Raw genomic sequence first — 14,139 nt, forward strand, 5'->3', positions numbered from 1 at the left:
CCCCGATCAGGGATCGAACCTGAAACATTGGAGGGGGAAGTCTTAACCACTGGACCACCAGGGAAGTCCTGTTTCTATTTTTAAGGCTTTTAAATACAGTATTACCAAACTGCTTTCTAAAAATAATCTACCAATCTATATTTTCTCTAGCACAGCGTCAATCTGTCAACCTCATGGAAAGACACAGTCTGGGGTAATATTAATTTTTAAATCTTTGATAGTTTCATAACTAATAAATGTTAATTTATACTACCTGCTGATTACTAGTGATATAAAACAGAAGGGTGTCCATATGCTTATTAATAATTTGAAATTACTTTTCTACTAATTTTTAATATAAGTACCTTGCCTATGTGGTGGGGTATCTGTGATGGTTAATTTCATCTGTCAACTTGGCTAGGCGATGGTGGCAAGTGGTTTGGTCAAACACCAGTCTAAGTACTGTGAAGGTAATTTTCATATGTGACTAACATCTAAATCAGTAGACTCAGAGTAAAGGAGATTATCCTCCATAAAGTGGGTGGACTCATTCTGGAAAGACTTGAGGTCCCCCAAGGAGGAAGGAAGTCTGCCTTGAGACTGCCTTCTGACTCAAGAGCAAAACATCAACTCCTGCCAGAACTTCTGGGATGCCTGCCTACCTGCTTACCCTGTGAATTTCGGACTGGCCAGTTCCCACAGTCACATGAGCCAATTCCTTAAACAAACAAACCGAACAAAACCAAGTCCTCTTTATGCATATTAATAAATACATACATATATATGTATATATATATACATACACACATTCTATTGGTTTCTGTTTCCCTGTATTTCCTGACAAATATAGTGTCCAGAAATTTCTTAAGAATTTATATGAATTGTTTATTTATTAAGGCTAGTGATTTCCTCCACATCCTTTATGTCTAGAAATTCCTTTTAATCCAAACTACTTACTTGTAAGTTGTCTTCTGCTCCTTCAGTTTCACTTTTAAGTGCTGGGCATCCTAAGAAAATGGGTAAAAGTTAATTAAGCACAGAATTTTTGTTTTAGATTTTAGTATTGCTGACTCATTGATAATATCACTATGATACTGTAGAAGACTAATCAGAGATCATTCTGGACTGCCTGGCAACCAGTCAGATGTTGGTCACTCATAGTTGCCCCTCTGTTAGACAAACAGAGAATAAAGCGATTGTTTTCCTCTTCTACAGGTAAATTTCCAGTTACTTACTTAAAGAGGTGTTTTCTGTGAAAGTACGCTATCTCTGGCAAGCCCTGCCTCTGATTTCTCTCAAATACTGAAACTGCCAGGAAGAGTATATTAACCACACTCTTCTGGTGTTTAGGTAATGCCTACATGATTTACTCAATTTTTATAAGTACTCTGACCCAGGAAACAGTATTTAGTACCCCCAACTAGGATTTTAGTAGCTTTAGTAAGGAAAAAAAAATGAGCCTTAATCCACTGTTGATAGTCAATAGCCAATTGTTGCTATTGACTTTTGCGCACCAATGCCTCTATATAAGTTTTCATAGCGTTCAAGAGTGCCTTTAGTTCCAATAAATTAATAAGGAAGGATTTACCTTAGCAAAGTATTCTGAGTTTATGTTACCCTTGAGACATAGCTAGCATGGAGATGAAGAGAAAGCTGCCCTATGGAAAGGGTGCATAGTTTACTCTTACTGTCGTGGTAGGCTAAGTAAGAAAATGGGATTGTTGCAAACCTATACAGTGGCTGATAATAATGCTAATCAGTATGTTTTCAAAAATGTCCAAAAACAATGAGACAGGCTGAGTACTGTAGTCTATTCTACCTGGCTAGGTGTTTGTAAGCTTCTCCTTATTAACTTTCTTTTAAAAGGTTAAACCCAATCTATCTGATCCTAGTGAAAGAAGTATGTTCCTATGGGGGTATGAATGTGGGCATAAAAGTATTCAAAACTAAATATTCCAGCAACCATGGATGATGATTTTCTTTTTAAAGCACTGGCTCTTCAACACTAAGAAAATATCAGAATTAACTGGGAAACTTTAAAAAATTATACTGATGCCAGAACACAGTCTCAAACCAATAATGTCAGAATCTCTGAGGGGTGAGGCATTGGGCATCATAAATTTTTTTATTTTTAAGTTTCTTGCAGTGGTTTGAGAACCACAACTACTACTGGAGAATCTGAAGATCCATATTCATCTTGCCCCTCCCTAAATTCATGATATATAATCATTTGACAATTCCTCACCACATTTGAAATGCACAGGAACTTTAAAAAAAAAAAAAAGGAATGCCTCAGCACCACTCCCCAGGCAGTCTGATTCAAGTGGGTTGGAGTGGGGACCAATTATGCTATTTTTCAAAAGGCTCCCAGGTGATTCAAATGTGCAGCGAACAATGAGAACCCTGATATAGGAAGAATTTATGGGTTCTTGTACTAAAAATGAGTGCTATCATTTCATGGAATTTTTTTCTGAATCAGAAATCAAAGATTGTTTGTTTACCAAATTCTAGTCTTTTAAAGTAGCTAAATACATTATTTAACTTCAGTTTCACACACTTAGCAATACATATTTGTACTAAGCATTTCCATGTTCTTGCCTATGGTTTGTCTCATAATTAGTTTATTTCTTCTGATTTTCCTACTAAAATGCCATCTTCAAAATATATGAGCCACAATGTTGTCAACACATGTCATTCACTTATGTTGTATAAGAAGGTTATTTCTACTAATAAGAGATAATGTTTCTTCTTAATTAGAAAAACAAATCAAATCTTAGTTATGACTTCTTTGGGGGAAAGAAATGGGTTTTAACGTGACTTCTTTTTGTTTAATTAAGCAGAGGCCAGTCTTACGTGTAAATATTCTTCCTCCCTTTAAAACCTGCAAGCTTTAGAGCTAATGATCTTAACAGATTGGTAAGATATACAAAGGGATAGATTGGGTTGAGGTCTCTGCCAATCCTTATTAATGAAATCAGATAAAGCAGTAAGGAAGGTTTTTGCCATAGAATAACTGGAGTTGACATATATTTGATTATTACAAATTTTCTCTTTATAATTACCAAAACAAGTATATGAGTAACATACTCACTGCTGCCCTCTTCTTTGAGCTGTTATTTTTAAAACTTTCAAATTATCTGAAGTGTGCTGTTGATGGCTCTTCAAGGTAATACATGTAATTGGTATATACTGTGATGTGACAAACATAAAACAGATTAAGGAGTCCATTATTTTATCTTCACCTACAGTCAGCTTTCAAAGCTTAATCTCATATCACAAAAGCTGACTTGAAGTCACTTCTACTATATATAACTGATAAACAAATTAAGAAAACAGCCAAAATAACCTACCTTGAGAAATATCCTCTATAGCTCTTCGAATGCCTCTATCAAAAGCCCTAGCATCAGCAGGACTTTGAAAGGTAAGACCAAATTTCTTGTCATCAATCTTCCAGTGGTGAAATGTTGGAGTGACCTTATTGTAAATGAGGTCTTTTTTAAGCATACATTCCAAAACCACCTGCCAAAAGTTAAATGCCAAAATTACTATACATATATCAAATGCATCTAATGTAGCTCTTAAATACAAAGGTAGGTGAGAAAAGAGCTGTTCTATTTTAATAAAAGCACTCCCAACCCATTAATACAGAGGTCTTGCTACTTAATCTACTCACAAAGTCACTCAATACAGAAATTAAGATGGGATTAAAGAAGATTCTGGGAAGATGGCAGGAGGCACCATCTTCCCACTATTCTGGGAAGATGGCAGGAGGCAAGAAGCACCAGGAATCTGTCTCCCTACCTAGACAAAACTGACTGGCAGAATCTGTCTGCTGTGACTATGTTAGAACTCTATAGAGTCTGTTGAAAGCTTGTAACTTCCAGGGAAGACATGGACAGTAAATTGCAGTTAATTTTGTCTATTTCAGGTTTTAGCACAGGAGCAGCACCTCCTTCATCCCAACTCCCAGCCATAGGGCAGGGAGCTGTGCACATGCAAATTACCGAAGCCACGGTAGGTAAAAAAGACCTTATCCTCCAAGTATCAGGGATCGGTGCTCTCATCACTAACTGCTGCTTCTGATCACAGAGGTGCAGACAAAGAGGAGGGTAGCCATTTGCCACTGTTTTATCTTCCCTCATTGTTACAAGTTCCTCTGCATCAGAATGAAGTGACTTCCAAGGTATTTAAAAAGCCAGCTCCCTTTTTTATCTGTCATTTATCACTTTTTCCCATGATGGGAGCCAGACATTGAAGACTAGAACATTCAAAAATAACTACATATACAGGAAGAATTAGAAAGTGACTATGCATATCCAGGGAAAGGCTCAGAAAAGACATGAAAAAACCTTAAATTTACACCTCAGGCTGATCCCTGGCACAGAGACAACCTACAACAATCAAAAAAACAAAAACAAAAACAATAACAAAAATTAGGAAACTCCAAGGAAGGGAATAATCTGATTTCCATATTACCATATTCCAAGCTACCATATTATGATTTAAATGTCCAGTGTTCAATAGAAAAATCCCAAAGTATTCAAAGATTCTCCATATCTTATTTAGTTCTTTGAGCATCTTTACAACAGTTTTTTAAATAAGTCCTTGTCTAATGATCTGCCATTGGGTCTTTTTTCAGACATTTTCTATTGATTTCTTTTTGTTTCTCTCAGTAGGTCATATAGCAAAGTATGACATAAAACAATGTATGAACAAAATGGAAATAACGATAAAGAGATAGAAAATCTAAAAAGAAACTAAAAAATTCTGAAGTTGAAAAGTAAATAACTAAAATGAAAACTCCAACTAGAGGGATTCAAAAGCAGATTTGAGTAGGCACAAAAAATTAACAGTGAACTGGAAGAGAGGACAACAGAAATTAGAGTCTGAGGAGCAGAAAGGAAAAATGTTGAAGAAACGCAAACAGAGTCTAAGAGACCTACGGGCAGCATCAAGAGGACCAACATACACATCGTGGGAACTAGAAAAAGAAGAAAGGGGCAGAGAGAATATGTGAAGAAAGAATGGTTGAAAACTCCCCAAATTTTATGAAAGTCATGAACATAAACATCCAAGAAGCTCAACAAACTTTGAATAAGATGAACTCAACAGGCCACACAGAGACACAGAGATTCTTCAAAGTAGCAAGAGAGAAGTGAATAGTCACATACAAGGAATCCTCAATGAGAACGTCAGCAGATTTCTCTTCAGAAACTTTGGAGGCTAGAAGATAATGGGTGGACATATTCAAAGTGCTGAAAGAAAAAACTGTCAACCAAGAATTCTATATTTGGCAAAAATATCCTTCAAAAGTAACGAAGAAATTAAGCCATTTCCAGATAAACAAAAGCTAAGGGAGTTTGTTTCCACTAGATCTGCCCTGCAAAAAATGCACAAGGGATACCTACAAGGTGAAATAAAATGACGTAAGAAAGTAAATTGAAGCCATATAAAGAAATAAAGGTAAATACAAGAGCAATTATAAAAGCAATATTTTTAACATTGGTTTGAAACTCCACTTTATGTTTTCTATAAAATTTAAGAGAGACTATTACATTTAAAGAAAACAATGAATTATTAGTGTAAAAGCTAAGTATTGCTGTAACTGTGGTGTATAACTCCAAATACTGTTTTCTACAAAATTTGAGAGACTAATACATTTAAAAGAAGCATTAATTTATGTTTCTGGGCAAACAGTGTATAAAGATGTAATTTATCAACAAATGAAAGGGGTGGGATCAAAGCTGTAATGAAACAGTTTTGTATGTCATTGAAGTTAAGCTAGTTTAAATCCCAATTAGAGTGTTATAACTTGAGGATGTTAAATGCAACCTCCATGGTAACCACAAAGAAAATAGCTATAGAATATAAAGAAAAGGAAATGAGAAAGGAATTTAAACATTTTGTTACGATCAACTAAACATAAAGGAAGATAGGAATGCAGGAAATGAGGGTGAAAAGGCTATTAGGGACTTACAAAAACAGCAAAATGACAGAAGTCCCTCCTTATCAGCAATTACTTTAAATGTAAATGGATTGAACTGTCCAACCAAATGACAGAGATTGGCAGAACAAATAAAAGCACAACCAAAGACACAAACAGGTTGAAAGTGAAAGGATGGAAAAAGACATTCAATGCAAAGAGCAACCAAAAGGGAGCAGGGGTGGCTATACTAATATCAGACAAAATATACTTTAAATCAAAAAGGACATTATAATAAAAATATTATATATTAATAAACGGTTCAATAGGGCAAAAAGATACAACAATAAACATTTAGGTACCTAGTAACAGACCATCAAAATACATAAAGCAAAAACTGACACAACTGAAGGGAGAAACACAGTTCTACAGTAATAGTTGGAGACATCAATACCTCACTCACATAATCAACAGAAGAACCAGACAGAATATAAATAAACAGAGAATTTAACATAGTAAACCAACTAGACCAAACAGACATATACAAAACACTCTACTCAGCAACAGAACACACATTTTTCTGAAGTGCACATGGGATATTTTTCAGGACAGACCATATGTTAGGCCACAAATTAATCTCAATATAATAAAAAATATGGATATCATACAAAGTATCTTTGGCCACAATAAGATGAAATTAAAAATCAATAACAAAAGGAAAACTGGAAAATTAAAAAAATTTCGGGAATTAACCCACTGATCAAAGAAGAAATCATGAGGAAAATTACAAAATACTTAGAGAGCGAAAACAACACAACATACCAAAACTTACAGCACACAGTGAAAGCAGTACAAGGGGAAAATGTACAAACACCTGCATTTAAAAAAAAAAGAACGAAAAATCTTAAATCAACAACATAACTTTACAATTTAAGGAACTAGAAGAACAAACTAAACTCAAACCTAGCAGAAGAAAGGAAATAATAATGATGAGGGCAGAAACAAATTAGAGAACAGAAAAATAATAGAGAAAATCAATGAATCCAACAGTTGGTTCTTCAGAAAGATTTTAATAAGTCCTTCAGCTAGAAGGACTAAGAAGAAAAAGAGAGAAGATGCAAATTGACACAAATGATAAAAATCAGAAATGAAAGTGGAGACCATCAATTCTACAGAAATAAAAAGCATTATAAGAGAGTACTATGAACAACTGTACACCAACAAGTCAGATAACCTAGATTTAACGACAAATTACTAGAAACATAAAACAGACCAAGACTAAATCAGAAATAAATAGAAAATTTGAATAGATATATAGCTGGTAAGTAGATTGGATCAGTAATTAAATGTCTCTCAATAAAGAAAAACCCTGGACCTGATGGCTTCACTGGTGAATTATATCAAACATTTAAAGAAATAATACCAATACTTCAAACTTTCCCAGAAGATTGAAGGAGTAAACACTTCCTAACTCATTCTATGAGGACAGCATTGTGCTGATACCAAAGCCAAAGACATTACAAGAAAACTATGTATCAATATCCTTTATGAATACTGATGCAAAAATTCCTCAACAAATGAACGCAAGGATAGTTCAACACATGAAAATTGATCAATGTAATATCCTACTTGAACAGAATAAAGGGGAAAAAATCCACATGATCATCTCAATTGATGCAGAAAAAGCATTTAACAAAATTCAACATCTTTTCATGATAAAAATACCTAACAAACAACAACTAGAAGGAAACTACCTCAACATATTTGACAACAGTGCCAAGACCATTCAGTGGAAGAAAGGAAAGTCTTTTCAACAAATGGTACTGGGAAACTGGATGTGCACAGGCAAAAGAATGAAGTTGGACCCTTATCTAACACCACATGCAATAATTAACTCAAAATTTATCAAGGACCCTAAGAAGACCTAAAACAACAAAACTCCTAGAAGAAAACATAGGACAAAAAATGTCATATGTCAATGTCAATGTCATTTCATGACATTGGATTTGGCAATGTTTTCTTGGATATGATACCAAAGGCACAGGTAACAAAAGAAAAAATAATGGTGCACTACTAATCACTTCTTCCCAACTCCACATGCAATGACATTATATTGACTGAAAACAGCCATGGTGGGAGTATGTTAAGCTATAAAGCATTTCCTCTCTCTAATCCCCCCGCCCTCCCCACCAAAAGCTGATTGTTAAATTTTACCAGCCTGTCACTGAATATCTGTGATAGTTAAGTCTTGTTATTCTGCAATAAGTAACAAAGAAGGTAACAAAATAATGTCCTGCTTGCTTACAGGCAAAGTGTGTTAGCACTTGGCATTTGACAAAGATTTAACTATCTGTTGCAACAACCATTTAGCAATAATAATAATAAAATTCATAATTAAATTAGGTTTGGGAATTCAATAAGTTAAAATTGGCATTATGGATTACTGCAACATTATTTACTGTATTCATAAACAGTGGGAAAGAGAGATGTATTTTAGAAAACTGCTAAATTGCAATTGTTAAAAAAGAGAAGGACATAAAAAATGGAGTTTGGTCCTACAGTCATTATTAAATGAAAATGTCACTAAATTAATCTTTAATACGTGAAAACATTGCTGAATTAGCTCCTCTCTGAAACTTCCCAAAGTTGTTTTCCAACTATTATCTGTTAGACAAATAAAATTTCAACGTGATCTATACTCATCTATACCACTTATTTACAAATGGCCATCTATTTTTTTTATAGAGGCTCCACAAACACATAGAAAAATACATTTTTAAAATGAGCTTTCAAATACACTGAGGAAATGGTAAGGATAATGAACTAGTTCTTTTTTTTTTTTTTTTGCGGTACGCGGGCCTCTCACTGTTGTGGCCTCTCCCGTTGTGAAGCACAGGCTCCGGACGTGCAGGCTCAGCAGCCATGGCTCACGGGCCCAGCCGCTCCGCGGCATGTGGGATCTTCCCAGACTGGGGAACGAACCCATGTCCCCTGCATCGGCAGGCGGACTCTCAACCACTGCGCCACCAGGGAAGTCCTGAACTAGTTCTTTGACTCATACAAGTACCTATGCAAGAATGTGTTCCACCTAAAAGTCATATAAATACTGAGGTTGCACATCATACACATCATGTTGGTACAAAAACAAAATGCCACCTAATTATGAAGTAGATGTCAATTTATGTCATTAACTTTTATCTACAAAGTAACATTAGGAAATAAAATATATCTTACTGTTCATGGTATGTATTTAGCGTACCATAAAAATAATTATCATTTAGGAAAAGGTTACTATGGCAGTAGCTATTCTGAATTTAGGAATAGGTAATGAGAAAGAAAAGTGCAGGTAATCTACTGACATAACCACTCACCATCTTTGTAGATAATTTAAAAACCATGCTCCCTAGAACATTCTGCATCACTCAGCATTTACATAATTATCAAAGCCTCCATATCTAAGGCATAACAATTTCTCATCTAAGTCACACAATATATTAAAAAGTTGTTTTGCTTCTGACTTTAAGTAGCATTTAAAAAATAAATGCATTCTCATCACACTAAGGACAATATAAATCACACCTTTATTAAGTAATAGGGATAACAACTGTCCCTCTCAAATTTTTAAAGAAGATCAATGAGATTAAAAAGGTGTTTAAAAAAAAAAGTAGTTAAAAGAATGTCTCAAAAGGCTTCTATCTACCATGTGATCCATACTAAATCTGCATTCCAGAAAAAACTAAAATAATTTTAAGAGTTAGAAGGATTCATAAAAGTTAGTGAATTATGCTGCCTCCCACTTCCACTGCCTCTTCTCAACTATATCAGAACAATGAGCTCTGACTTTAGTTCACTGCAGTTTTCACTGTATTAATTCTATATCTTAAGATCACAGTAATATTAACAGTAACAGGCATACAGGAAGCAGATTCAAAGTTTACCATATTTGTGATTGGAATAACTAGCAAACAAACTGTAGAAAATGGCAATTACATTTTTGCCAAGAGATTACACTCAACCAATCCAGCACTGCCAGGTGAATTATTTATGCTGTTGGAAAAATAAGGTACCCTGATAAATTACTTCTGGCCAATAGGGAGTTATATCTATTAATTACCAATAAAGTAAAGTAACAGGTGTTCTACAGGCCTGAAGTGGTTACATCTCTCCCAGAATACACGACCTGCACTCACTCTTAGAAATTTTTTACAAGAGAAGATCTAGTACAAAATGAAATGAATAATTTTAAGTTCTGTTAAGACTACGCTAAAAGCAACTGCCAGAAACCATTAAAAGTATAACCGTAGGGCTTGCCTGGTGGCGCAGTGGATGAGAGTCCACCTGCCGATGCAGGGGACACGGGTTCGTGCCTGGGTCCAGGAAGATCCCACATGCCGCGGAGCGGCTGGGCCCGTGAGCCATGGCCGCTGAGCCTGTGCGTCCGGAGCCTGTGCTCCGCAACGGGAGAGGCCACAACAGTGAGAGGCCCGCGTACAGCAAAAAAAAAAAAAAAAAGTATAACCGTAAAAATAGTCTGTAAACAGTTGTCAAACTTGAAATACATCTCTAGCTAATTCTAATTATTAACTGACTATACTTCTTTCTGGGGTTAGGGAGTGATGTGAATTTCATCAGACCTCCATAGTAACCATGAAGGACATGTATAAATTAGAGAAAGATAAATTTGAAAGTAGATTAGTGACCCTGTGCTTATTTCTACCCTAAAGAAGACAGGTTATATATTAAATTAATAAGCAGAAAAGATATTGAGTGTAAATAACAACTGTAAAGTGAATATTAAGTGTAAGAATGACTCAACAAGAATAACTACAAAAGAATATGCTGCCAAAGTAACTTGACATCAATAACCCCTAATGGATCCACTAAGCACGTGGCTAGTTAACGAAGAAGAAATTAAAGAGTCATGTTTTAGAATCAGAACTAGAATATTCTGAACTTTTGGATCATCTACAAGTATACTGGGAGTAGAAAAGAATCACTATTTATTATAAACTATAAAAAAGTATAATGGAAAAAAATTTAACTAGAAAAAGCAACAACAAATTCAAAAGCACTTAAATGTTTTTATAGTGACCACCTCTAAAAGAAAAAATTTCAGACTTTTACATACCGATATACCTGACTAGGTTTGAGTAGAATATAGTCACTGCAAACAGACTGACTGGAACCACCTTTAGGAAGGGGACTATACCGAAGGGAGAATATTAAGGGGTATTTGGCAGAACAGCTTTGCATTTTAATATTATAGACTCTAAATAGGTCTAAGTTGCTTAAAACATACAAGTCTTTTCTAGCTAGATAAATACTTTTGGAACCATGAATATTTTAATAAGTTCTTGAAGTCTTTTGAGATAGTGGTAACAAAAAGAACGAATATTCTTTATCTTTCTTCTATAAAGGTTAAATAGATACTATGAAAGAACAAACAGATGCACCGGTGAACTCTGAATTTAAGGAAAGCAAAACTACTATTAGCATAAATATATTAAAATCTATATAGATGAAGGGAGTCAGGGAAGAGCAGTGGTTTCCTTATAGTACCAAGCTAAGAGTTAAAAGAGAAAGGAAAAGAAGAACGATGGTTAATGAGAATGGATATTCTTCACATGAGTAAAAAATTTCCAAAATAAAATAATTAAGATATGAATAACAGAAGGAACAGGAACAGTACACATACACTTTCTAAGAAGAAAAATGTTATTAAAGCGTAAGAGGAATTTTGGTATAGAAATTAATTAAGCTTGTGGGTTCTACAGCTTAGAATAGCTGGGTCCCATCTACTCTCCACCACTCATTACCCATCTGACTTGAGAATTAAATAAGGCAATACACACAGAGAACTCAAACAGCGTCTGACAACAGAGTAGATCTTCAATACATACTAGTAGCAGTGGTGATTTTGGTCACAAGGTGATGCCACTAGCCCATAATAGTACAGTTGCTATGAAAGCCTGAGAGGTCAGTATTTACTTTTTTGAGTATGGGAGGGGGAGGAGTTTGAATGATAAATAAAGGTACTCAGGACCTCAAAGAGCTTGTGAATAGATTCTGTGAAGCTTAAGTTAATTGATTCTAAAGACAGTGAAAACATAATCTCCAATGCTTTCCCTTCTTCTGAAAGAAATTCTAGGATATATTACGGAGAAAAAAAGTGGGGGAGGGGACACCACAGTCATTAAATAACTAAAACTTCTGAAGATATATTCCAAGTTATTCTGGGAAATATAGAGCAAATTACTGGACTGTTTGCCAGAAGAATTTAAAATAGACCAAGCCAAAAATGGGTATAAGTACATTTCTGTTTCACTAATAACAACTAATAATTTGGGAGAGCAAAGTTAAAAATGTACTTTCAAACTACTATGTAACTTTATTATAGATGCTACCTTACAAGTAGATAATTACATGTTTACAAAAAGTATTATCTAAGATGTAGTAATAGGTGGTAACTAGACAAATTATTTTAGTAACTTCTGAAATACCTTTGAATCAAGGAAAGAACATTTCATTTTTGAAATAAAAACTCCATATTCAAGTTAAATTACTTGATAACCAAAATCAATAATTGGTATCTCAAATAGTTGCCTTGTATTATGAACTTTAGTTTTCTGGATGACATAAAAACTAGTATCCTTTATAAAGGACACCAGTGCATTCTATGAAATATGAAACTATATTGCTATCAAATAACACATTTTTACTAATTATCTAGTAATAAAAATTTGTGTTCAAAGCTGGATTCTGAGATGAATAAGATTTTAGAAAAAATTTTAAAAGTAACAGAAGGAACAGTGGTAGTGTTTCTTCTCAAATAATAACAGTTCAGCTACCACAAAAGGAAGGGAGGGAGACAATAGTTTAAAAATATGTCTATGTCATGAAAGAAAGACTGAAGAGCTGCTCCAGATTAAAGGAGCATAAGGACACATGACAGCTAAACGTTACATGATCTTGTACTGAGAGAACAAAAATGTTGTAAGAACATTATTAGAACAGTTGGTGAAACTGGAATATGGACTAAAGACTAAAGTACTACATTTATGTTAAATTTCCTAAATAGGATAATTATACTGTGACTACATAATCAAAACTGAAGGCAGAGCAAAGATTTAGAAAGTAATAAAGAGTACAGTGTGGGACTTCCCTGGTGGTCCAGTGGGTAAGACTCTGTGCTCCCAACGCAGGGAGACCGGGTTCAATCCCTGGTCGGGGAACTAGATCCCACATGCATGCTGCAACTAAGAGTTCACATTCCGCAACTAAGAAGTCTGCATGCTGCAAGTAAGAGTCCACATGCCACAATGAAGATCCCACGTACCACAACTAAGACCCGGAACAGACAAAATAAATAAATAAATAAATATTAAAAAACGAAGAATACAATACAATGTAAGGTTTTATGACCTCAAATTTGAAAATCTAAGTGAAATAGCAATTTCCTAGAAAAATTATAACTTACCAAAACTGACTGAAAATAGAAAACCATTAGAAACCTGTATCCATTAAAGAAACTGAATCAGTAGAAAATGATAGTGAATGGCGACAAGATGAGGGAACAGGAGATGAGATACAAAACAGAGGGAGGGAACTGTCACAATTAGGATACTGCTCTAACTCCTGGTGGCAAATTCTTAGGCACAGGCAATACGTCCCTGCTTCTTTTCTTGGCTCTTTCCCAAGTCCCCACAGGCTGTCATAACTCTGAATTGCTAGAATAAAACTAAATAAGCTTAAACAATTCTCTTCACCCTCAACTGGGTCTGCATAATTTGGAGAGGGGCCCGTACAATTCTGATGGAATCTATCTCAGTGATCTAAGAATTTAACAGCCATGAACCTTTATTAACTGACTTACACAGCAATATTTATGTAACAAAAACCCATTTAGAAACACAAGAATATCCAAAAACATAATGATAGTTGTAGATCTTCAGCCTTTAAATTGAAGCAAACACACACACAAAAAGGATACATAAGATTTGAATAATTTAATAAATAAGGTTAAACTTTATGAATTCAAACCTTTATATTATAGTGAATTGAAGTCTTTCAAAAGGTTATGGATGTTGGAACAAGGAAGGATCTCAAATCAATAATTGAAGTTCCTACGTCAAGAAACTAGAAAAAGGAGAGCAAAATAAACCCAAAGCAAGATGAAGGAAGAAAATATCAAATAATAGAAATCAATAGAAATAGAAATTGAAAATAGATGGGGGGGA

The 14,139-nt window shown here is 34.7% G+C and overlaps 1 protein-coding gene across 2 annotated transcripts in view; it reads right to left on the reverse strand.

Annotated features, from left to right (window-relative positions):
• SPRED1 (sprouty related EVH1 domain containing 1) overlaps nt 1-14,139 on the reverse strand; it is a gene marked incomplete at its 5' end in the record, with an annotated part of 122,679 nt that overhangs the window by 45,541 nt on the left and 62,999 nt on the right. For both annotated transcript variants that reach the window (XM_081229625.1, XM_081229624.1), the window contains 2 exons: nt 937-986; nt 3,330-3,498. In XM_081229625.1, the coding sequence (XP_081085751.1) occupies nt 937-986; nt 3,330-3,498 (219 nt within the window). The remainder of the gene's footprint in view (nt 1-936; nt 987-3,329; nt 3,499-14,139) is intronic.

The sequence above is a fragment of the Mesoplodon bidens genome, assembly GCF_964165515.1.
Source record: "Mesoplodon bidens genome assembly, chromosome: 3".
In the NCBI taxonomy this organism is placed as follows: Eukaryota; Metazoa; Chordata; class Mammalia; order Artiodactyla; family Ziphiidae; genus Mesoplodon; species Mesoplodon bidens.